The sequence below is a fragment of the Diadema antillarum genome, unplaced genomic scaffold (assembly GCF_040938485.1).
Source record: "Diadema antillarum isolate AM-2024a unplaced genomic scaffold, OU_Dant_1.0 scf00000044, whole genome shotgun sequence".
NCBI classification, from domain to species: Eukaryota; Metazoa; Echinodermata; class Echinoidea; order Diadematoida; family Diadematidae; genus Diadema; species Diadema antillarum.
Window position 1 is genome coordinate 886,399 of NW_027270933.1, and position 25,646 is coordinate 912,044.

Sequence of the window (25,646 nt, forward strand, 5' to 3'; positions counted from 1 at the left end):
AATACGGAAGTTTGGCATCTCACCGAGGATTTTGGCTAAAAAATTGCCAAAATGTCGACACTTGAACTATTATTTGAGAATGAAATCCCTGCAGGGAGGCAGGCCCTGCAGGATAGTCACCACAATCTTCAAGATGTAGCAAATTATTGCGAGGACAACTATCTAAAGGTAAATCATCAGTACTCTTCCTTTGTGAACCCTATATTGTAGTCCCACCCGTTATCTTTTGAGTATTGTGTGACACAGTTGAACTGCGCTGTGTACCCAACTCAGCCAACTGGAGTTCTACACGGCCAGGGAGGGATGGTTTTACCGAAACCATACCATTGTACCGGAACTGAAAGACGGTTTCGGCTGTGTGCTGATTTCTAATCCTCCATTATACTGTAAAAGGCTAGATTTTCATGACGGCTTGGAACAATCGATGTGTTTCCGCTCCGTAACTTTGACTACAAATGGCATTGATAACAATAACCATAGAAAAAGTAAAAGGGCCAGGGTTGGCAGGGCAAAATGAGCCAATGAAGAATGCGGATTGACAACCAAGGTACCAACTTCCTTGGCCAGACCAGAGACAGAAATGCAATTTGAGTATGCTCTTTCCCTTTTGCTGCTTGGCAGTCGCGGGGCTATCGGGGGCTGTGCACAGTTGTTTGACTTCGAAATGGCTTAAAAAGTCATATTGTAGTGACAAGTTTATGAGAATGGCATTCTTACACATCCGGACCCGGATCCCATCTTTCAGCTCCTGACAAAATGTCATTATGATCCAGTTTTGGTCACACATGATAATTGAAATGATCAATGACATTGAGGTCTAGATAGTCTACATGTATTTCTACTGCCAGTTGCATACACAGACACTTCCTGTTCGAGAAATAGCATTAGAGTAACGAGCCCATGATTGGTACAGTGCCATGATTGGTACAGCATAGTATTCTCTGACACATTGAAGCTAATAAATAATTCATAGCCTTGTATGGATGTCATGTTTGAAAGATGCAGCCTGTTACCTCTTAAAATTCACAGTAAACAGGGCAGCAAAGACCAGCAAGGCAGTAAAGCTTCACAACAAGTTTTTGCTCTTCATGACCTTTGCCAAACTAGATTTCAAGCTGGAAATTAGCAAGTGAGTTAAGAGGCAGTCCACATTTTGGACTGCTATTTACCAGTTGTTGTTGGGCCCTGAATGGTGAATAGTCATCTCTTGTGCAAGTGAAGTTGGTCATGATGTTCAGTCAACAGCAGCCAAATTACAAATGACTAGTGAGCTCACAAAGATGTGTATGTAATTAATGTCAGCCTTGCCTCCAGACAGCGCCGTGTCATGATTGGTATAGCTACATGATTTTTATGGGTGATAATGTTGAAGTGTGCAAATGAATGAAATTGTATTACAGCGCATACAAATCATGTGTTTGTACCAATCAAGGACACGCTGTGCCAAACATGGCACCAAAGAAGGTATCATAAAAACCAACTTTTTTGCAAAATTTCTTATATAATTTTTGTATCTTAAATATGCATTTAGAATGTCATTATATTGATACACAATGTTCCACTTTACACTCAAGACTTCATCTATTTTGGGACTATAGCACGAAAACCCTTACATGTAAGTGTACCAAACCTGGGCACGTTACTCTATAAACAAATACTGAATGTTTATTTCCCTGGGCACTGTTTCAACCTTTGCTAGAGATGTTTTCAGCAGCTGCTGTCAGGGGACTGAGTCTATCTCTGAGGCCTCACTAGATTAAAATTTCACTGAATGTATAACAGTGATACAACTTAAGCTTAGCTTTGGACTAAACCAAGGGTTTTGCCGAGTTATTAGTTGTCAGAGCCAGTTGTACTTCTCATGACTACCCATGTTAGAAATCATGATGTGCCTTGTGCCAAAAGTTTGGCTCTTCATATAGCCCAACCAGACAGTGTCTGACATGCTTCCATACACTTTTAAAGGACGACCCTCAACACAGCTTCAAAACTGTTCAAAATGTCTACATTCTGCCATGAATTTTACATTATACTCACATAGACAATGCAGGTGAATGGGATGGGCAAATGTGACAGGCTGTAATTGCTTAGAAATCTGTGTCAGATTTTTAAACTGTCAAAAAAAAGTTGCCACAGCAGTCATAGTGCTGATGAGAAACCTACTGTAGAATGCCATAGTAAAACAGAATGAACTGAACAAAACATGACAGCATGTACTGGGCCATAACAAAACTGGGAGGCAGTCCATCGTGGGACACGATGGGAAATATGTGTGGTCTGGCATGTTCAGACGCTGTGAAAACAGCTTTTGATAGCTACATGTACATGTTAACTGAAACGAGGGCTTGAATGAACAAGACTACTGAGGGAGGGAAAAAAAAGGAGAACATCCCACCTACGCACGACACTCTATGTTTCAGGCAAACTGGGTTGCCTTGGCTGCTGGGAACATGGTGTAAATGTAGCATACAGCGTAACCACAAAGCCTGACCATCGCTTCACTTATTCAAAATAATGGCTTTGACATGAATGGCAAGTGCTCTGTAAGGAGCTTGCCGTGTGTGTTAAAAGTTTTGCACGGACCTTGTACTACGTGTACTGCAGCGCGCACAGCAGCCATTTGCAATGACCCTTCCGATGGCATGATAAGTGATTACTGTGCGGAAAAAAGTGAAGCATTAAATCTTCATTTTTGGTAAGGTGTAAGTTGTGTATGTCATCAATATCGATAACACCAATCCTTAGCTTAGGTATTACATAGTGGGTCTAAGGTAACAAATATGATGTGATAAATTCAAACTCAGTGTCCTTGTACAGAGTAGACTGGTGTTTTAGACCCTGTTTATACAGCCCTGTCATGACTTCTGTACCGCAACAGGGCTGTGTATACTGTTAATAGGCTTCTCAAAACGTTCAGGGTTACACTATATGGGGTGTCAGTGTTATCTTGTTGGAAATATATGATGTTGAAGAATTCAATGATAAATTCTGTTTCCCATTTCTTGACTTGAGCATCTACAATGTCACATAGTTGGTCAACACCTAGTATTATACATTGTATGCTGTAAACTTTGGTAAATAATACAAAACTGGAGTACTGGGAGATGTGAAATTTTGATGAAGTAAAATATATTAGCATATCATGTACTGTTCCACCCAATACACCTCTCAGTTTGTTGGCTTTTTTGTTTTTTCCCCTACAATTTCAAAAAAATTGAATGAGGTGTTAGGAATTTAGTATACACTAGTATATAATATCTTAAGTACACTGTATTAGATATGATGCACAATGGTGAACACACAAGCTGGTACAATTTGTACAGTAAAGTCAAAATTTGCATTTTGCAAGAAAATGTTTACGACCTCCTTAATGCTGACATGACCAATGCAGTGTAAGCTAGCCAGCCGTCTTCATCTACTTTTAAGACTGTGCTTTTTACCTCTGTATTTACACCATGCCATTACTGACTACAGGCTACCGACAAGAGGAGAGCCCTCGAGGAGACCAAGAACTTCACCACCCAGTCTCTGGCAAGTGTGGCATACCAGATCAACACGCTGGCCACCAGTATGCTCCAGATGTTGGACCTCCAGGCCACGCAGCTGGCCAACATGGAATCCAGCATCAATCACATAGCGCAGGTTTGTTTGGAGAGAGAGAGCTGTTGTGTCATTGTATCTCTGTGTCATGGTTCTGTTCTTCTCCCTTTTACATCATTCATTCCATGGTAAAGTCTAGCCAGAAGCTTACTGTATACGCCGAATATTTCACGAGGTTTTTATTTTCGCGAATTTCGCGAGTCAGTTGCTATTCGCGAAATTAAAAACACGCGAAAATATTGACTCTAATGCCGATATGAATGTGACGTACGCATATAAATTCTCCGTTCAGTACAGGACTCCACAATCGCGAATTCAACCACTCGCGAAATTGTCGTGAAGTCCCTATTCGCGAAAATTTAGACTCGCGAAATATATGGCGTATACAGTACTTATAAAGGCGCACACAGTAGTCCCGGTAGTGTAGAGGGCGCTGTTGAATGATAGTGCCGATCACCGTTAACATTGATACGAAGATTGCCGAAGTTGAGCTGTCATCAAGAGTAAAACATGTAGGTGTTGCTAGGTAACATTGCCTTCATTGTCTTCTCTGCGCATCATGCAGTCTGTAGTAATGCCAGGGTGCGTGCATATCTGTGCTTCTTAGTATGACATCACAAAAGAAGTTTGCCAAAGCTGTCATCCCCCTCAGCCGAATCATGAGCCGAACTGTGATCGGACCACTGACTACAGTGGATCGGACTTCTTCGGACTCTGGGAAATGGGTCAAAGCGTAAGTGCTAAAGAGGAGTCGATAGCATAGGTCTCTATAGGAAACTTGCGCTGTGCGCCTGCGTACGCATTCGACTAAACCACTGGGACCATGTGCCTTTAAAGGGATAGTACAGTATTGGTGGAGATGAGAATTGGGCTTTTAAATTTTTGCGAGATACCAAGAAAACACTTATGATATAGCACAGAGCATACCATTTTAAAAGGAATTCAAAATTTATTTGATGAAAATCGGGTTTGGAATAACTGAAACATCCAAAAACAAAGTAAAACAAAGCGATCGTTACAAAGTGTGGGTCCCACACTTTATTAGAATCACTCTTTTTTGGATATCTCAGCCATTTCAAAACCAATTTTTATCAAATAAACGTTGAATTCCTCATAGAATTACATGCTCTTTCATATTTTATAAGAGATTTCTCATTATCTCATCTAAAAATGTTAGAAACCTGAAATTAGGTCTCAACCAGAACTGTACAATCCCTTTAAGCAGGGCTTGATATGAATGGTGGCCCAGGGCCACAAAAAAATTGATGGTTCGAGCACCTAAGATCCAAAATGGATTGTTATGTTTCCGTTTATTCTGGGCCACTACACTTCTTTTTAGGGCCACCAAGATTTCAGATTTAAAGATCTTAGTGGCCCAAACAGGTCACCAAAGAAACAGTTAAAGTGTCCAGCCCCGCTGTAGGTACACTTTTTTTTCTCTCTCGCTCTCTTTCTTGGCTTACCTGAAATTGTGCTATGCTCAAGGAAGCATTTTTTCCTTCTTTTTATTTTAAAGGTCCTCGTATGAAGATCTTTTTTTTTATCTGTGTGGATGTTGCCATTAAGTATGCAGTCATTTTATTCCCCTGTTGTTTATAATTTGCAGGTGTAAATCAGTAGAATGGATAAAGTAGCAGAAGAGACAGTATATGTTCTGACAGGTTTTTTTTTTTTACATCTGATTGTACTGGCATTAAAACACAACAAATTATACTTTCATATCATGGTAAATTCTAAACAAAACAGGGCAGTAATTGATGAATGATTTCAGTCTGTATTTATAGCAACATAGACTTACAGTATTTCTCAGGGGCAATGTATTAATCCGTATAAACTTGAGCATGTTATGTTTCTTGAGTGTGGTTATCAACAGATTCTTTTTTTCTTGTTTTGTCTTCCCCTCTGTCTTCCTCTTCTTCCTTCTCTCTCTCCCTCTTTCCAAATGTAATGCCATTGCAGAACGTAGCCATCCACAAGGAAAAAGTTGCCCGAAGGGAAATAGGCGTGTTAACCACCAACAAGAACTGTCCTCGCACACACAAGGTCATCACGCCAGCCAACCCAGAGAAGCAAATGAAGTACAAGTCCACCCCCATTGACTACAGTGTCCTGGATGACATTGGCCATGGTCTTAAACTCAGCTCTCCATCCACAGGTTCAGGTAGATCTCGCACTGACTCACAAGTGAGCACCTCCACATCTAACAGCGGTGGGGCATATGAGGCACTTCCGATTTACCAGCCGGGAACTGTGCCAGAATCACAGTACTCCAGCACACGGCGCAAGATTCCCAACCACCCACCAGTGGCACCCATGGTGCCTCCACAGTATATGTCCATTGGTAGAGTTGGTCCTCGTGACCCTGCCCAGGGAGCACCAACTAGGGACAGGCAGCCTCTTCCAGCCTACATGCAGGCAGCACCAGGGCCCGCGGCACCTCCGGCTCCTCCCGGACCAGGGATGCCTGGGGCACCACCGCCACCTCCAAACATGCCTATGGGCAACATGCCACCAGGCCACATGCCACCAGGCATGGCACCAGGAATGGCACCAGGCATGGCACCGGGCATGGCACCGGGCATGGCACCTGGTGCACCTCCACCACCACCCCCCGGCATGGAGCCGCAACCTCCACACATGGGCCCCCCTGCACCCCCAGCACCCCCCATGGGAAGTATGATCCCACCTGCACCTGCACCAGCACCTCCTCCTCCCCCCTCTCAGCCAGAGCAGCCTCAGCCACCAATGGACTTTGCTTCTCAGCTGAGCCAAGCTATTAGCCATGGCCCAGCAAGTGGCATGGACCAGCAGCGTAACTCAATTAACCCTTATGGTGAGATTGGCCTCCCCCCTCCACCTGCAGACATAGGAGGTATGTATCAGACTTCAATCTAACTCTGGCCATTATGATGTAGCTTTAATACAAAAAGACTTTTTAATATGGATCTCCAGTTATCATTGTATGCAGTTGTATGCATCATAATGTATCCATAGGAAATTTCTCATTATACCCCCGCCACATGTAGTGTGAAGGGGGTATATAGGAATCACCGTGATGTTGGTCGGGCGGGGGGTCGGGCGGTCGGTCTGTTGCAAAATCTTGCGTTGCGAACTCCTCCTACAGTCTTGAAGCAATTTAAATGAAACTTAGGGTAAATGATGATATTGAGGTATAGATGTGCAAGACATGTTTTTTGTGTTTGTCGGACAATGCGTTGCCATGGTAACCATAATTTTACCAAAACCTTGTGGATTGAATAACTTCCATAGTATTTAAGCATTCAATTTCAAAATTGGTTTCTATGATGATCTATAGGTGTAGTTATGCAAGACACTCTTTGTGTTTGTACTTGACAAAGCGTTGCCATGGTAACCGCATGTTTTCTTCGAAATCTTGTGGAGTGAACAACTTCCACAGTTTTTAAGCAATTGAAATCAAATTTGGTAGGCATTATGGCCTTGAGGCATAGATGTGGAACACATAATTTTTGTATTTGTCGGACAAAAGCGTTGCTATGGTAACCATAATTTTACCAAAACCTTGTGGATTGAATAACTTCCACATCAATCAAGCAATTAAGGTCAAATTTAGTATGTATGATGATCGGGAGGTGTAGTTATGCAAGACACCAATGTGTTCATATAAGAAAAATGTGTTGCCATGGTAACCACTCATTTTTGTATCAAATTGAACCATTTAATCTATGAAGGTGAAATTTGGTGTGTATGATGGTCTTTCAGTGTAGATATGCAAAATTTCCCTTGTGTTTGTATCAGACGATGCATTGCCATGGTAACCACACTTTTTACCCAAACCTTGTGGAACTCAGTGTCAACTCTGTAATTGTACAGTAAACTGAAATTATTCTGTTTCCAATTCGACAAGTGCACAAACTTGGTATTAAAGTCATTGCCCTCATGGCATCACATACTATAAAGCGACACTAGGGGTGGGGGTATTAATCACCTTCAGTGATAATTCTAGTTTAATACAGTGAAAATGGAATGTGGTATTGTTTTGGTAATTAAATGTTACAAACGCAACTAGAAAAGCACTCTGAGAGCACAGACCTCCGCCAAGCAACTACTTTCCACCGATGATCTTGCTCTTCCCAAAGAGATTTTCCTCCTCTCCACAAGTGGGGAAAAGCTCTTTGAGCTCTTCCATAGAGATCAATGATTTCCACACCCATAGGTACATGTATACATGCTGAAAATCGCCCGATTTCCCAATATACTGTAGAAGCCTTTGTTACGTCATAAACCCTCAGCTGAGCGGCGCACCTCGCCAAGCTGCAGAAACTGGAGCATGCACTTTAGTGCGCATTTGAAAACCTCAAAAATATGCAGCTTGAACTCCGAAGTTCATTGATCCTACCTGTCAAAATATCAAAAATCCTTCATAAATTCCCCAAAAATTCTCAGATCACTACCAAAATTTAATTGTTTATTACTTGTGTCATTCTCAATCTTTCCTGTAAGTTTCATCCAAATCCGTTAACTACTTTTTGAGTTATTTTGTACAAGGACAAACAAACTAACAAACTAACAAACTAACAAACAAACAAACAAACAAACAAACCAACGGTAATGAAAACATAACCTCCTCCCTTGGCGGAGGTAAGGGGGGGGGGGGTAGGGGTGGAAACGAAGCACTTTTTTAACATTTACAATTGTATGTGCGGTAATGGTCTTTGTAATCAAGAGGGACCCCAACTTTCAAATAAATAATCAAGCTCCTCCACCCTCAAAAGTTGTTACTTTGGGCTGTTATTTCAATGCTTATTACCTCCTTGTTTGTTTGAATAGTTAGTTTGGTAACTGGTTTCTCCATGAAGTGTTTTCTATGTATTGTACACAGTGTAGGGCAAGTCCAAGATAAGGTCCCCTCAGAAGGCAAAATTTCATCTTTGCTCAATATTGACATGTTTGGTATCATTTTGAAGCTTATGAGTTGAAGTTTTGATTTCCATGGAGGAAAAAATTATATTACGTAAATTTATGCAAATTTCAAGGGCTTCATTTGCATAAATGTGAAACACAGCGTTACGTATGGGACATTTATAAAAATTCATATTAATTCAAAGGAAAGCAAATGATTTTTGATTAATATGTGGACATAAGAAGTTCATCAAATAGTTTAACTTCGTATGAAAATTTAGGGATTATGCATATGATTATGCAAATTAGCTCGTGTCCTATCATGAGATGTCCTTTTTCTGAAATTGCTAAGGTTATATTAATGCCCTTTTGGAAAGTTCTAATTTATTGTTTAGAGAAATTAAATACCATAGAAAAAAGAAAAAACTGTAAAAGGAATATTTTTTATTAGGCATTGAAATAATGTTACGTATGGGACAAATGCGTTACGGATGGGACATCCTCATACATAATGCATGTGAATGCATGTAGCTAGCTGGGAAGGTCTCTCAGTACACAAATGGTCAATCATTCTGAAGAAAGCATCCCAACATTGTAGCTACTTTTTGAGTTATAGACACTTTAAACAATACATGTACTTGACTGAACAATTTTCAGAAAGGGGAGGGGAAAATGGCAAAATACACAATGAAAAATCAGCATTAAAGGGATGGTATAGTTTTTTGTAGAAATGGGGGATTCAGTTTTCAACATTTAATGAGATGATTGGACACCAATTATATGAATTACTAAAGAGCATACAATTCTAAGACTAGAGGAATTCAAAGTTTAGTGATGGAGATCCAATTTGAAATGGTTGTGATATAAATATTAAAAAAATATAAAGTACAATGATTTTTTTTTATTTTTATTGCAAGTGATACACAAATTGTCCTTCTTCAGGTTTCAATAATAGCCACGACAAAATCCATGGGTATACATACACTGAGGTGTGACTCGAATCAATGACCTGACTGCTAGACAGACATTATATATCTACTCGATCACTGGGGTTCCACGCAGCAGGTATTGCTTATTTATAAAAATTAATATTTCTTGTGTCAAGTTGTTTTTTATTGAAATGAAATGGCAAACCGCCCTTCATCAATGGAAGTAAACACTTTAAACTATTCAATTTTTCAGTAGTAACTATCCTGATAAAAATAGGGCATACATACTCAGGTTGGTCATAAAAATATAGAATTATGATTAAATACAAATTGTATGATTATGATGGTAAATATTTGGGGAATATTGTTCCCTTGTCAATCTGGATCAGTATTTGAGTAGTTTCAACTGATTCCATTTCAATAATTATGCAAAAATTTGTTTATGGGTATTTTGCAAAATTATTTTGCAAAATACCCATAAACATGTCTCTCCACACACTAAACGAATGGGGGACAAAGGGCATGCATACTCAGGTTGGTCATAAAAATATAAAAATATGATTGAATATGATTAGGATGGTGAATATTTGGGGAATATTGTTTCCTTGACAATCTGGATCAGTATTTGAGTAGTTTCAACTGATTTTACTTCAATAATCATGCAAAATACCCATAAACATGGTTCTTCACACACTAAATGAATGGGGGACAAACTGTCCCATACGTAACTGTCCCATACGTAACACGTCATGTCTGTCTTTAATTAGAACCCGTAATTAGAGTTTTTTGCCTAATGACACGAAACTTACTTGTGATAATCTTGAGTGTTGTGACTTTCATCACAGTGAGTTACAAGTTGTAGAATGAAATACTTTCAGAGAGTTTTGAGGTTGAAAAAAATGTTCAAAAAAACAAAATTTTTCTGGTCCCATACGTAACGGCACATATTTTCTCTTCTAGAATATAATTGTGAAGGTCATTTTTCTCCATTTTTTGCATGATTATACTTCTCCTAGATATCAATCACCATGATAAAGTTTAATATGATCAAAAGCCATTAACACTATTTTTCAGGTCATAAAAGTCTCTGAATGTCCCATACGTAACGCGCGTGTTATCTTGGACTTGCCCTGTATCTCTTATTCGTGTATGTGTAGGATGCCCTCAAATTTTTTGTCATTGATTTTTTTGTTAGTTTGTTGACTCATTCTTAATCAATACAGTGTAAAGTGTAACAAGGAGCACGGTTTTGCATGTGGAAGATAACCCCGTTAACGTAGATATTTTATCTATGTAGAAATATTTACTCAGTACTACATTAATGTGGTGCCTGTGATATTGAACACTCGCAGTATGGATAAGATGCAGGATATTGCTTCTCTCATTTCTATGACAGGTTTTCATAACAATTTACAAATATCTGACAAGCTCACCTTCTTATCTATTTTCTACAGCTACAATAACTTTTATCAAATTATAACTTTTCATGGATCTGTTGCAAGAAAGAAAAGAAAACTGAAACCCAAACACCCAAAGTATTTGATGCAGTCTTAGACAGGTCACAATTACAAATTAGGATGATCAAAGTGACTGTGGGTAAACAACTGCCTTCACCCAAATATTTTGCTTTAAGCTCATTTGTAATGAACCTTCAAAACTGCTAGTGCCTTCAATAATCTTGCTCAAATATGAAAACTTGCTAATTTGCCTCCTCCCCCCCCCCCCTTACCCCACAAAAAAGAAGAAAATAATTTACTTGCACTCTGTTTCAGGGGCAGCAGGTATAAAGGTTAGTGAGATATGAGATGCCTTTCATGATTTCAGTTGTCTGTGCAAGTTTTCCTCATCATTCATTCTCCTACCAGGTGATCTTCCTCCACCACCGATGGATCAAAACCCGTATGTCCACGACAGCGCCGTCATGCCACCACCCCCGGTCTTTGAGGCAGCAGAGGATGACCAGTTTGTGCCCCAGTCGTATATCGAGAAAGGTGAGGGAAACTGACCACCTTCAGAATAAGATTACGCTAGGGTGGAAAGATTTAGTTGCTCTGAAGCATACGGCATTAATATGAATGAAAATATAAAGAGTTAATGCCCTTTTGGTTCCCAAATAAGGACATGATCTGAAAGGATTTTAGAGCATAATGTGTGCCTTGTAAACCACAGCGCCCAAGTCATGTGCAAAGATAATTGTTGAAGGTAAAACAATGCTACCATTTGCAACAACAAAAAAAGAAAAAAAAAAAAGGGAAATAATAATGATAGTGAAAATGGCATACAAGAAGATAGATGGATGAATGAATGAAGTTTGAGACTGGAATTCAACCAAATAATGAAATCTGGGCCCCATTTCATAAAGAGTTTATTTGATGACAACTCTTTGCTGGAATGACTATTGTCATGGTAATGACAAGAATACAGCTTCCTGATTGGCTGTTTGCTGTGGAAAGTTGTCATTCCAGCAAGAGTTGTCATCCTAACATCTTTTATGAAATGGGGCCCTGTAGCTTTCAAAGTGGTTAGGTTTAGCCAGATATATGCAGGTGATCCTTTTGTTTAGATTTTTCGTTTACTTGTGCTGTGCAGCCTTTTTCTACATCATTATGAAAAAAGATCCATTTCTTGAAAGTTACACAACAAAGCTCAGATGAGATATATCGTGCCAAGGTATATTGTTGCAGATACTACATGTACAATGTGAAATCAGAGTGATTTTTAATCATACAGTGTGCAACAGAAGTTGCATTTGACTTGAAATTATAATTCAGCACAGCAAGTGTGAGATGCTAGTGCAATTTTAAAACACAGATGTACAGCTGTACAAACCATGGAGGGTTTGAAACACCTTCTCATACAGTTTCAAGCCTTGTAACAATCTCATTATCTTTATTGGTTTGTAGATGTTAGAGAACATTTCTGCTGACTATTGTTTTCTTTGGAGATAATAGAAAGAATATATTTGTGTGTGTGAAATTGATCTAAAAAACTCTCTTGTCTGGTTCTTGCAATTGGTGCTTTCATAGAAGAGAGCCAATTTGTTCCTGAAACATTTCTTGAGACAGGTATAGTAGCCCCCTTTTCTGTCACTGATTTACATTTTCTTCCCGATCACCACAATTTCTGTCATACATCAAACCCTGTCATAAAGGGCGTCACTCTACAATCTCTACGCTTGACTCATTTTGTCACAATCTCTTGTTTACCCTTTGGCACCATGGCCATTTCCTCTTGTAATGAACTTTTCACTCCATATAATATCAATGTCATGAAACTGTCACAGACTGGGAAAAACCAACTGAACAGAGCAGACTTTTCAGCTGGTTTGGTGTGTTAAATCTAATGCACACCCCTGAATAAGTCCCCTTAAAACAAGTGAAAGATTATATTTAGATGGTGTAGCTTTTCAAACTGTCATTGTTCAAACAGATCAAAATCTGACAATACACTTTTTTTTTTAAAGATTGAATATATTCAAACACTTCTTAATCTAAACTAATTCATTATTATTTTGCTGTGAGTGAATTACTTACAAAGTTTTCATTGCCACAGAATGTGTGAAGATAGGTCTTTTGATAAAGTTGCAGGAATTGCCCTTTAGCATAGTGGTTTATTTGTAAATTATCATGATATCTGCCAAATCTTGTCTGTCTGAAGTTGGCATCAAACAATTGAAAGCCTAAGCGTAAGATTCACAAGCATTTTCAAAACAGGGATAGACCAGAATGCAATGTTTCACAAATCACCTAACACATTCCTCTGGATGAGTGCTGTTCTTTTTGCACCTACTACTCTATCTCCTGTCCAGCTGTCAAAGTGTGTGAGTTACTTCATGTACCTGACAAATGATTCATATGTTCAAGATAGGCATATGGAGCATTTATAAATAGATGTTCAGAGTTGAAATTGTCCACATTTCGTCCTTCCAACCTCGGGAAGGACAAAACTGAGATGTTACTCTCGAATGTTACCCCACGTATTCCTGAGACGAATCTCTGATGAATTAAGACTTAAGAATCAATAGCTCTGGATAAAAATTGTATCTGCTCCATCAGGGGATTGCGACGTGGAGAATAATCAATGAGATATGTGTGAAGTCTAATACATTAAACTTGCTAACCTTACATAATCTTCGTAAAAGGAGTTAGTACTATTAATTTTTTTTTATTCATTTATTTTTATTTGTTATTTTCACATCTGATGTAATTTGTAAAGTAAAGTTTGTCTTTTCCTAGTCATAATTTGCTGTGTGTGATTATGCACAACTTTTGTCTCCGTGTCTGACTTCACAATACATGCTACATACTCAGTTTCATGTTGAAATGGGTGGAAGATTTTGCTTTGAAGCAGTAAGACATGAATATGCTTGCTTCATGCTGAGCCCCAGATACAAGTTAAGTACCAAAATATTGGCAGATGGAGATTAGTTTTCTTTAACAGTAATATTGTAGCTCTCATTTTAGTTTTCAGACTTTCAAGAAGCTAGAGTACATGAATGCAATATGCATGTACATAACGGCAAAGAAACTTATTCATATATTCAGAGTGTTTCTGAAGAACAAAATGCAAAGATAGTGCAATATTCTACAACTGTATGTACATGTAGTTGTGCTCTGTTGTGAGTTTACCATGCTATACAGTAGTCATGATTCAGTGAAAGGTGACAACTGCTATCATAACATTTCTTCTGCATTAATTACATCTTCTTGTGTCTGTGGCAATAATCACATTTAAGATTTAGAATCATAAACATTTTTTGTCACATTCAAGATGTGCCCTGAAACATACTGTGTATGAAAAAAAAAAGAAAAATCCCCTGTCCTTGCTCATCTACAAAATTGTATCTATCTATTGTTCATATCTGTCTCACTGCCTGTCCATGCTTTGATGTGACATTCCAAGAACTTTGCTGTTTGTATTCATACCATTGTATAGTTGATGAAAAATACAACCTGTATACATCTGTTTCATCCATGTTAGAATACCTAAGAGTACAAATAAATATAATCATGACATAACATTGCAACTTTTCAACAATTAAGAGCAAAAGTAAACTCCATGAAAGAAGAATTCATATCCATCCTGGCTTGATATTGGTAACACAAGTGGCAACCGGCCAGTATTCATCAGTGATGATGATAGTGCAATGTTTGCAAGCTTTTGAAAGGCATACCATCAATATGTGCACAGAATGTGTGTGTCTGTGTGTGTTTTTGTTAATGTGTTTCTAGAGTATGAAGTATGTGTGGTTAATGAACATTTCAACTTGTATCAAATATCTTCTTCTTTAAAAAAAAAAATGACATGAGTGTGATATATCAGGCAAACTCTTTACATCACATTCAATTTCATTGAAATATATTATCACTCATGTTCCATCTCTTCCCCTATTTTTAGCTCACCTGAGCCAAAGGCTCAGGTGAGCTATTGCGATCGCCCTTCGTCCGGCGTGCGTCGTGCGTCGTGCGTCGTGCGTCGTGCGTAAACTTTTTACATTTTCATCTTCTTCTTGAAAACCCCAAGACCGATTTTCATCAAACTTGGCAGGTAGCATTCCTAGGGGGTTAGGAACTCAATTTGTTAAAATGGGCACCATGCCTTACCCAAACCCCCCCCCCCTCAAGTAAGGAATCTGTAAAAATCTTCTTCTCTAGAACCAGAAGTGATAGAGCTAAGTTAATACTATAAGTTAGTACATTGATGACTGTAGTTTCACGTTTGTTCATGGCAGAATCAGGGGTGCCCCCCTTGGGACCCAGGGGAGGGGGGTGGGGAGGGGTTCTAATGGGGCCTAAATTGTACATTTTCATCTTCTTCTTGAGAACCCCATGACCCATTTTCACCAAACTTGGCAGGTAGCATCCCTAGGGGGTTAGGAACTCAATTTGTTATTAAAAATAGGCACCATGCCCCACCCAGGGGGCCCCCAGGGGGCCCAAACACCCCAAAATTAAGAAATCTGTAAAATTCTTCTTCTCTAGAACCAGAAGTGATAGAGCTAAGTTAATACTATGAGTTTGTACATTGATGACTGTAGTTTCAAGTTTGTTCATGGCAGAATCAGGGGTGCCCCCCTTGGGACCCAGGGGAGGGGTCCTAATGGGGCCTAAATTGTACATTTTTATCTTCTTCTTGAGAACCCCATGACCCATTTTCACCAAACTTGGCAGGTAGCATCCCTAGGGGTTTAGGATCTCAATTTGTTAAAATGGGCACCATGTCCCACCCAGGGGGCCCCCAGGGGGGCCCAAACCCGCAAAATGAAGGAATCTTTAAAAATCTTCTCTAGAATCAGAAGTTATAGAGCTAAGATAATATTCTGAGTGAGTACATTAATGACTGTAGTTTCAAGTTTGTTCATAGGAGATCCAGGGGTGCCCCTCTTGGGGGCGGGGGGGGGGGGGGGTTGGATTGGAAGGTACAAATGGGGGCCTGAATTGTACATTTTCATCTCTTTCCTGAAAACCTCATGATGTATTTTCGTCAAACTTGGCAGCTAGGTAGCATCCCTAGGGGGTCAGGATCTCAATTTATAAAAATGGGCACCATGCCCCACCCAGAGGGCCCCAGGGGGCCCCAATCCCCCCAAATTAAGGGATCTTAAAAACTTTGGGCCCTTATTGTACATTTACATCTTCTACTTGAGAATGCCTGGTCAAATTTTGGTAGAGCTGTGAATAATTTAGATTAGTGACTGCGTGAAAGGTGAACTTGCGATACTCAGGTGAGCGCTAGACCCGCGGGTCTCTTGTTTTTCTTTCTTTCTCTTATTTGTGTCTGAAGTCAGTATAACCCCAATGTTCACTCATGCATGTACTTTGTATCTTTCTGACACACAATTATACAACTTGTATATTCACCATACTCTCTCAGTGATAATAATATGGAGAGTTGCTACACTGTAATTTGGTCTGTGTCTGACAGAATCTTACATGGCTTTTGTTCATTGTGAGCCCTCTGCTCCTCAGCTTTCACCATCCAGAATGCCAAAATGTAGGATACATTTCAGTCTTTATACCCCATGACATGCAATATCAAAGCTGTAGCACTGTCTTCATCACTTCTTTTTAAGAAAAGTGGAAAAAAAAAATTATAAGCTGTATATTCATAAATTAATGCTGCAATGTGCTCGTTTTCAAAGGTATTGATTATTGCATCACATCCCCCCCCCCCTTCATTGGTCTGCTCCAACAGCATTTACACTTGGCATTTTTGTACCCAGAGATATTCTTACACTCATGAAATAGTACAGGTGACAAAAAATAATGTATGGCTGCCATACTCCGGTCCTCACACGCAGGTGGTGTTGCTTCCTATTCTATATGTTTACACAGCGGGTATTTTACTTGAAATATCTCTGACGTGTGGTGGTACAGTTTCTGAGTACATGTACTGTGAAAGAAAGTGAGTGTGGTTGATCTCCAGTAAGAGGGGAAAAAATGAGGGATTAAATGAAACTGGAGGATGATCCTCGTATCCTATCCTGGTCAGATTCAAGTACATGTATTTTCAAAAACATGTGTCTGTCTTAGTACAACATAATCAGTTATTTCATATAATGGATACATGTAGTGTCTGAGGTGTTTCTTTTCTATTCTTTCCCTTCTAAATGAGATAGAGTCATACTGCCATGGCCTTGTCTGTGGGGGCACTGTGGCATGGTGGATAAGACTCTTAACTTGCAATCGGAGGTCCCGAGTTCAAATCTCATCACGTGCCTACATCCTTGGACAAGCTGGTTTTACCCATCGTGTCCCTCTTGACCCAGACACATAAATGGATACCTGACAGCGCTAGGGCAATGATAATGACAGGGCCCTCTGGTAGAGCAGTGATAACACAGAAAAGCCTACCCTCGATAAAGAGACCATATATTCGTTGAGAACGAGTCCCGAGTATACTCGGACAGGTGTCTATTGGAAATGTGTGTTGTCGCAAAATCAGTCCATCCTCATAGGGTTAACTCACTTTATCACTAATTGAGTGATGCAAACACCCTACACCTCGGTGCTATCTCATTTCCCTGACATCACTCTTTATCCCATCCCACTTTCCTCCAGTTGTGGCTGTCTACGACTACGCTGCGGACCGGGAGGATGAACTGACGTTCGAAGAGGGCGCTATCATCTACGTCCTGAAGAAGAATGAGGATGGCTGGTACGAGGGCATCTCCAACGGTCAAACTGGACTCTTTCCTGGTAACTACGTGGAACTCTGCCCGTAGTCAGCTGCTGACCTGCACGTAATGGTGTCATCTGAGAAGTGTACTTGAAAAGGGTCATTTTTTTTCCCCCAGCAGTGCTTGGCATCAACTTAATTGTTGTATACAGTGTAGTTTTCCACTCAATGCTAAGGACATTCCCTATGTGAAGGGTTAAGGTACACCCCTTTGTTGCATACCACTTCAAATGATTCACTTTTTTATCTATTTCTGTTTTTATGCCTCCGCCACGAAGTGGTGCCGGAGGCATTATGTTTTCGGGTTGTCCGTCAGTACGTCCGTACGTCCGTACGTCCTTCCGCATTCGTTTACGCGATAACTTGAGTAACATTGACTGGAATTTTACTAAACTTAGTCCAAGTATAAAGTATGATGGGGCAATTACTTGATTAGATTTTGGGTAAAATCGGCCGAAGGCCAAAGGTCAAAGGTCAAGGTCAAATCATGAAATTGTATCCGATTACGCGATAACTCAAGACTGGATCAAGTAAATTTCACCAAACTTTGTCCGAGGATGATGTATGATGGGACAATTACTTGATTAGTTTTTGAGTGAAATTGGACAGAGGTCAAAGGTCAAAGATCAAGGTCAAACCCTGAAATTTATCTGTTTGCATGATAACTCAAAACTGGATGAAGCAGCTTTCACCAAACTTGGTCCAAGGATGATGTATGATGGGGCAATTAGTTGAGTAGATTTTAGTGACATTGGCAAGAGGTCAAAGGTCAAAAGGTCACGGTCAAATGCTAAAAATGTTGCTATTTCCCCATATCCATGCAATGCCCAACAATATTTTCTTGAAACTTAGTGTAGACATGTACTACTACATAAAGATTCTCCAGAAAGAGTTTCGTGTCATATAAGGTCAAAGGTCAAAAGGTCAAAGGTTAGGTGAAAATGTTACAATTTCACTTTTCTCACAAATGGTTCAATGTATCTTCATGGAAATTGGTACATATGCATTTACTGACTGGCAGGGATTATCTAGGGAATGTAGGAATCGTGGGTCAATAGTCAGGTGGTCAAAGGTCAAGGTCAAATCCTCAAAATTTTACTATTTCTGTCATATACTAGTATATGCAATGCTTGCATTATTATTCTTAAAACTTGATGTATACATGTATTACCTAATGGAGATTCTCTGGGAAATTTCCAGCCAGAAGGTCAAAGGTCAAAGATTAAGGGTCAAAGGCCAAGCTTGAATGCAAAAAAAATATATGTATCTTATACTGTAATTACACTCTTTCTTCATACCTTGAAAATTACTAAATGCATAAACTTAGAAAAGGGTCGGTTAGAAGTCAAGTAAAAATCCTCAATTCCCCAAATACATGTACCTGCACTCTTCGACAATTATAGCAAACCTAGTTCAAGGAAAGTGAACATTCAAGATATTTCTGACAAACCTGTCATTTCAGTATTTTGCCAGTCATGTGAAACTGTCATCACACATTGTGAAGACATTGTACCATACTCCTATTGGGAGAATCATGCATTATGGCGGAGGCATCAGTCGCCATAGCAACATTTCTAGTTCTTTTTATTATAGTGAAATTCTATTCTCGTCAGTTATCCTAATTGTCATTCCTGAATGAACTATTAGCATAGTGCCACATATCTCAAAGCACTCCCTACATATACATGTATGCAGACATATATATATAAGACTGATGAAAGTGCAGGTGAAATGTGCTGCATGGCCTTTCAACCATCTAGTGATTTGGAGAAAAAAAAAAGAGAGAGTGATGTACCCAGTATTCCTTGCCTGTAATATCTCGTAACTTTTAAAGATAATTAAACAGATTGTGTACATAGTCCATTGAGTAAACTACTATTACTACTACTACTACAACAGGTTGTATGTTTACCACTACTACTTGCTACTACAACAACAATAGCTACTACTACTACTACTACATACTATGAAGAGGCTACTACAGTGTTCTATTTTTCCTCATTCTGTATATCATTTGCTGAACAATGTGTCCGCAACCGCATGGCCTGATTATATGTCGTTAATAGCTACCCTGCAAGGCGTTAATTTGTGGATATGTGTTCCCTCTACTGCTCTGGACCGAGGAGTAAATATGTTAGAACTCATACTTGCCTTAATAATATTAGCTACATACTGTTTGCCCCATATCCAGAGGCTGGAGATTGATTACCAATAATTTGTTGTGTATATAATGGTATTGCATGACATTGTGTAGACAGTATTGAATTTTACCCTGAAGAGGAAAAAGATATCGTACATGTAATTGGTGAGTTTTGGTTTGATTTGTGCATAGTTTGTTCTCATCCACAGTTTGAATGTATATATTGAGATATGGTTATGTGGTATACCTATGATATTTACATGTTCTGTTTTTCATTGTACAAGATTGTCATAGTGTATATAGGATCAAAACTCAATATCTTTTGTAGATTCTTGACATCATATATGGATGAAGAATGTACATCCAAGTTTAGGTGTTGTATGGTGTATGCCAAGTGGATTTGTAGATCTATGCATGTGATAAGTGGGGGCCTTGACCAGTGATAAAAGAAATTACTGCGTAAAGAAAATATACTTTCAACCAAGCATAAAAAACAATCTTAGTACTCTGTAAGAAAACTACCCATATATCTAACTCCATTAATTGCTTCAAGTTTGTTTATGATATTGTTGCAAACATAGCATCAGATATTTACAATCAGATAAACCCAACATGTATCAAGACAACAAAGAAGCAATGATCATGCAGTGGCATTTGTAGAAATAAAATCACTTATTTTCACACCACAGAAATATTTCAAGTGGTAATTTACATTAGATGAGTGTTTCAAAATAGATACTGAAAGCAGTTGCTCACTCACTTCTAGTTGTTTTGTGTAATGACTATTTTACTTTTTTCAGTCTTAATGTGAAATGAATGATACATGTGTTGAGGCAGGACTTGGCATCAGTGGTGGCCCAGACCACTTAGAATTGATGTCTGACCCTTTAAAGAGGCTATCTTTTGGCGGCCTGATGAGGCACTTAAGATTAAAAAAGGATTGTCATGGTTCCTTTTATTATGGGCGACTACATTTCATTTTAAGGCCACCAAAATTTCAGATAAGTTATAAGGGATTAGCGGGAAGTAGAATGTGTTCTTAGAGCACATAGGGGAACACAGTCATCCATATATATGTTTCTTCTTTTTTAGTTTTGTGTAGTTTGGAAGGAGGTATCTGAATAACAGGTTCCGATGTGTTCATCAGACAGAAAGAAACCTATACTATTCACATACTATAGGGAATGTATCCCCCTCTTCACCTTCCCGCTCTTCCCCCCTCACCCTTTTTGCTGTCTCTGAGCCCACCCCCCCCCCCCCATGTCTCTCCCTAATCATCTCCCTCCCGCTCGTAGTCTTGGTTTTGTTTTATCTATTTCCCATTTTTGTAATTCTGTTCTCTGTGTCAGTGCAGAACAGAACAGTTTGGCAAATCATTTGATTTCATATACTACACAACACAGTTGTGTCAATGCAATTCAGTTGTGACTTTGATGTGATAAAATTTGAGATCTATACAGCGATTTATTTGAGCTCATAATTCAATACAGCTGTACTGCTAAAGAAAGGAGAAAACAATCAAACAGGTTTGTGCGTGCATAATACATGTAATTTTGAGTTTTGCTCAAGTACTGTTACATTTATCATGCTTATCTGTTCATTCATCGTATCTATGCCCCTTTTATTTCTTTTCTTTCTTTCTTTCTTTTTTTTGAAATGAGGCTTTCCCCTGTAAAATATGTCCCTGAATTATGCATCTACACAATTTCCAAGTAGCAGATAATGATGGCAACTGCAAGTGAAGGCAAATATGTTCACAAGTAATAACAATTATAATATCATCAATTTTAGTCTGAAAGCCACGTCGTGTTATGATCTCTTTAGCTTGAAACAAAATCAGTTGAAAGTGAAGGCAAAGCTTGTTCACAATTAACAACCGCGTATCTCCATTTTACGTGTGAAAGCTAAGTCATGTTATGATCACATGTGCTTGAAACAAAATCACTGTACTGATGCGGAAATGAAATAAAAGATACAATTGTACTTTGCTTCTCAAATGGATTGTAAGGTGAAGTACCCAATGCTAGCATGGTTAGGTTTCTGCCTGACTGAAAATGAGAAATGACTGGGTACAGGTGTATTTGGTTACACGTATTATTGCAATTAAAGTACAGATTGTGTAATCCTGTATTGCTCTTCTGGTTTCAATGCTCAATCAGAAACTGAAAATTACCTTTCTAAATTCAAACCTGATAACAAAGTAACCCCAGCATTCTGTGTTAAAGGGAGCCAGGTTTGATTTTTTTTTGTTTTTGTTTCGTTTTGTATCTTCTGGAGATGCTTTTCACCCTTCATTTCAATCTGATCAATGTTGTTTAATCCAGTTATGAGACAAGTAAATCTCATGTAAATAAATACAATCTATGAAGAATGATTTTAGCAGTGGTGTTAAACCAGTGGGAATATGGTTACACTTTTCTGTCGAAATGAACAGTATCTTTATTTTGTACGCTTATTTACTGACGGAAAAGATATAGCATAGTAAAAAAAAATATCACAAACATATACTGTGGTAATGTTATGGCAAAATGGAGAAATTGTCACTTATGATCATGATCCAGACAGTTATTATTGCTGATAACATCTCTTTATGTATCAGATTACGAGAGAGCGTTTGTTCGTTTTATTTTTGTTAAACCAGCAAGTGTGAACGCAGAATTTGCTGATGCCACACAGTGCATTTGTTTGTGTTCCAACCAAGTACGTTGATTAGCGTGGTCGAATGTGTTGATTAAATCAATGTACATGGTATTTTCCAACCTTTCAGCTAACTTTTTCTATCCTACTCGTTCGCATTTTGTTGGTTTCTGTTTTGTATGGTTTGGTTAGAAACAGGGCTTAAATGTGATTACTGCTGCAGTCCGTGTTCTGACATGCTTCCACTGTAATTGATTGTTTGTGGTTTGCCAATTTTTCTCATCCAGTGGTTTCAATCTGTGTGGAAAATGCCTCCGATGTTTGTCAAACGTACAGTATGGAATATGAAATATCAGTATGCGAGTATCACTCTCCAATATGTAGAGACAAGTATCATGAAACAGCTGAAATGATGTGATGTTCCTTACCAAGTGTGAGACGTCCATTTTTGTGCATCTCGGAATAAAGCTGTATTTGCGTTAAGACCTCGATGAAATCTGTATTACGTCTGGGATCAATATGTCGCATCTTGCTTTCCGTGATGAATGAAGCAGTTCAAAGTGCAATTAGAGGTCGAAAGGCAACCCGGAACTGATGTGCACTGGGTATCTAGACCGTTATGATTATTATAGGGATGGTATAGTTTTAGTTGAGACGGAGATTCAGGTTTTAACTATTTGAGATAACAAGAAACCACTGATATGACATATCAAAGAGCGTACAATTCCAAGAGATATTCAAAGTTATTTGATGAAAATCAGTTTTGAAATGGCTGAGATATCTAAAAACGAAACAAAGAAAGGTCCTAATAAAATGTGGTCCCATCTTTAGGACCTCTTTGTTTTGGATATATTCCTCCTAGAATAATTGTATGCTCTTTAATATTCCATATACATGTAAGTGGTTTCTAGTTATCTCACAAAGAGTTGAAGCCTGCATCCCCCATCTCAACCAAAACTATATCATCCCTTTAAGGTTGCCCCTAACAACCAGAACCTGGTCTCTTTCCACCTCCCTGGTCCTACACACCAAGAAGCACATCATGCAAAATGATTTTCAGTTCTGAAATGAATGTTGTATCAATGTGAATCGGTGTTGCAGAGCTCTTTACTCAGTCCTCAAGGAAGTGTCCACGAATTTTAGTGCATTGGTAAACTGGCATTTGGACTATAGAACTCAAAAGTCGTTGCTTCGTGGGTTATCATCCTCATCAATAATTATGCGGTTTCGAAATCAAAGAAATATAACCGTAATGACCGATGACACTACATAGATGTCTATGCATTTATGTAAGGCGGGATATTTTACTCGAGACACAGACTGCCATGAATGTGAATTATTTTACGAAGACAGCTGCGACCTTCAGTCAACTTGTTGGAGGGGTCTTTTGAAGAGTAATCCGCGAATTTTAAAATGAGCCACTTCAGAATGAGAAAAATTAGAAAAAAAAATCATATCTCCGTCTTCTCCAAAATGTAGACGTCACAACGGTAGTGTACGATGTAATAGCGAGCTTTAGATCTGCGACGCGAACGCTAAAGACGACGGTATACACGTATAGTTGTGTTCTGCACATGCACATGCAAGGCAGCTGTTTGACAGTTTCCATTATCCAACCCGGGAGGCTGCGTCGTCATAGCGTTCGCGTCCCAGATCTAAAGCTCGCTAATATTCCTTCTGTGCAGACATTAAGTAATTCCCCAAACAAAGTGAAATCCGAGTGGTGTGGAAGTATTACTTTGAAGGCGTTGTCCGGTTGTTTGAGGTTGAATGGGATCGTGTCCGTTCTTTGATATCCTTGCGCGTTCAAACTGATAGGCCGATAATGATCCCTACGATTGTCTAATACTCATCCATGCATCCAACAGCCTCTGCGATGGTCGCTTTATATTAGATATCGCCTCTCCGCAGTGACTTTCGAGTGGCCATGAAAGGAGATCTAAGGGACTTAATCCCTTGAGCTGCAAATGACAGGGAGAGATTATCCCATTCGACAAAAGAGCCAAGCGACAAAGCAAGTACATGCAGTAGGGCCCTAAATTGCACGGTGGATTTCATTTCCTTGTCTTGCGTCAATTATGACGTGCCGTTATTGATATACATGTAAATAAAAAAATACAATTTTTCTATTTATTTATTTATTTATCTATATTTAGCATTTTAGTACAGCAATGGCAGTGGGGTTGACTATTTTCAAGATTTCATTTCTTTTTAAATTTTTAATTCTGTTTCATTTATTTATTCATTCATTCATTCATTTATTCATTCATACATTTATTCATGTTTGCTGGAAAGGAAATCTACATGATAGAATGAGCGCTGGTCATAACTATACATTCAGTGTGTGTTTAATTCTGGTTTGTACAAGTGTTTGAGTTGTTTTGTATGTGTCATCTCGCTTTTGTAAAGATTAAGATGTACGGAGAAAGTAATTGGAAACATGTTAATCGTAGGTATAGATGAACTTGCAGTTTACAACGTCTTTGCCATTGTACATATATTTGTTTATTTTTTTATGTTAGGATAGTGGTGTAGGATATCACTCTCGCATTATATTGAGGCTGCAGGATTAGCGTTCGATGTCGTACCACTTATCAATTTGTACTATAAAAGCAAAATAACGAAACAAAAAGCATTGTATTGAAAAAAAAAATATGAGGAGTGGTTATTTGCTCTTGATCTATCACACCTACAACCCGATAACATGCATTTGAACGTACGTACACTAAAAGTTAATAAATAAAATAAAAGAACATTTCTGGAAATCGTCATTTTTTGGCATATTTCCACAGTGAAATATATATTCAAACTCGTACCATTTTCTTACAGCTTTGATTTGTCTAAATGTTCCCTAATATTCATTTTTTTTTGTTCTGTTTATACGTAAGGAACTTTCCTTCCTTTGTTTATTTTCATTCAGCTCTTTCTCTTCTGATCTTAGAGGGTGAATGTCTCGGTGAAGCCTGTTCTATATCCATAGCGCAAGGAAAGAAATAATAATTAGGTTCAGTAACCTTAACAAACAATGTTGAATTTGAAATGACGTAATTATATCAAGGTGAACGCTTCACTTTTGGTCGACACGAAGAATAAGGACAAAAGTCATCAAATCAATAATAATGATATGTAGAAATATCAGCACCTTTTGTCGTAAACGGAAATTGAGATTGCGAATGTTAGATAAACCCCTCCTATAGGGACACAAACAAACATTAATACAACCGGTAAACTTGATGTTTGAATTATCTACATGCGTGTTATTGTGTTTGTGGGTGAACAAG

At 38.7% G+C, this 25,646-nt stretch overlaps 1 protein-coding gene across 2 annotated transcripts; it reads left to right on the forward strand.

Moving 5' to 3' along the window:
* LOC139713921 (abl interactor 2-like) lies at positions 1–19,381 on the forward strand. 2 transcript variants are annotated; one of them, XM_071625644.1, is made up of 6 exons: positions 1–168; positions 3,475–3,642; positions 5,560–6,472; positions 11,276–11,401; positions 12,437–12,475; positions 17,471–19,381. In XM_071625644.1, exons 1-6 carry the CDS (start codon positions 52–54, stop codon positions 17,632–17,634), a joined length of 1,527 nt encoding a protein of 508 aa, XP_071481745.1. In that variant the 5' UTR covers positions 1–51; the 3' UTR covers positions 17,635–19,381. The 2 variants fall into 2 exon arrangements, with proteins under 2 accessions (XP_071481745.1, XP_071481753.1); XM_071625652.1 differs by lacking the exon at positions 12,437–12,475.
* Positions 19,382–25,646: the final 6,265 nt, after the last annotated feature.

Coding starts and splice junctions, on each gene's coding strand:
- LOC139713921 (XM_071625644.1), top strand. CDS start 52: ATGTCGACACTTGAACTATTATTTGAGAATGAAATCCCTGCAGGGAGG. Junction 3,643..5,559: donor GCATCAATCACATAGCGCAG/GTTTGTTTGGAG, acceptor ATGCCATTGCAG/AACGTAGCCATCCACAAGGA. Junction 6,473..11,275: donor TCCACCTGCAGACATAGGAG/GTATGTATCAGA, acceptor TTCTCCTACCAG/GTGATCTTCCTCCACCACCG.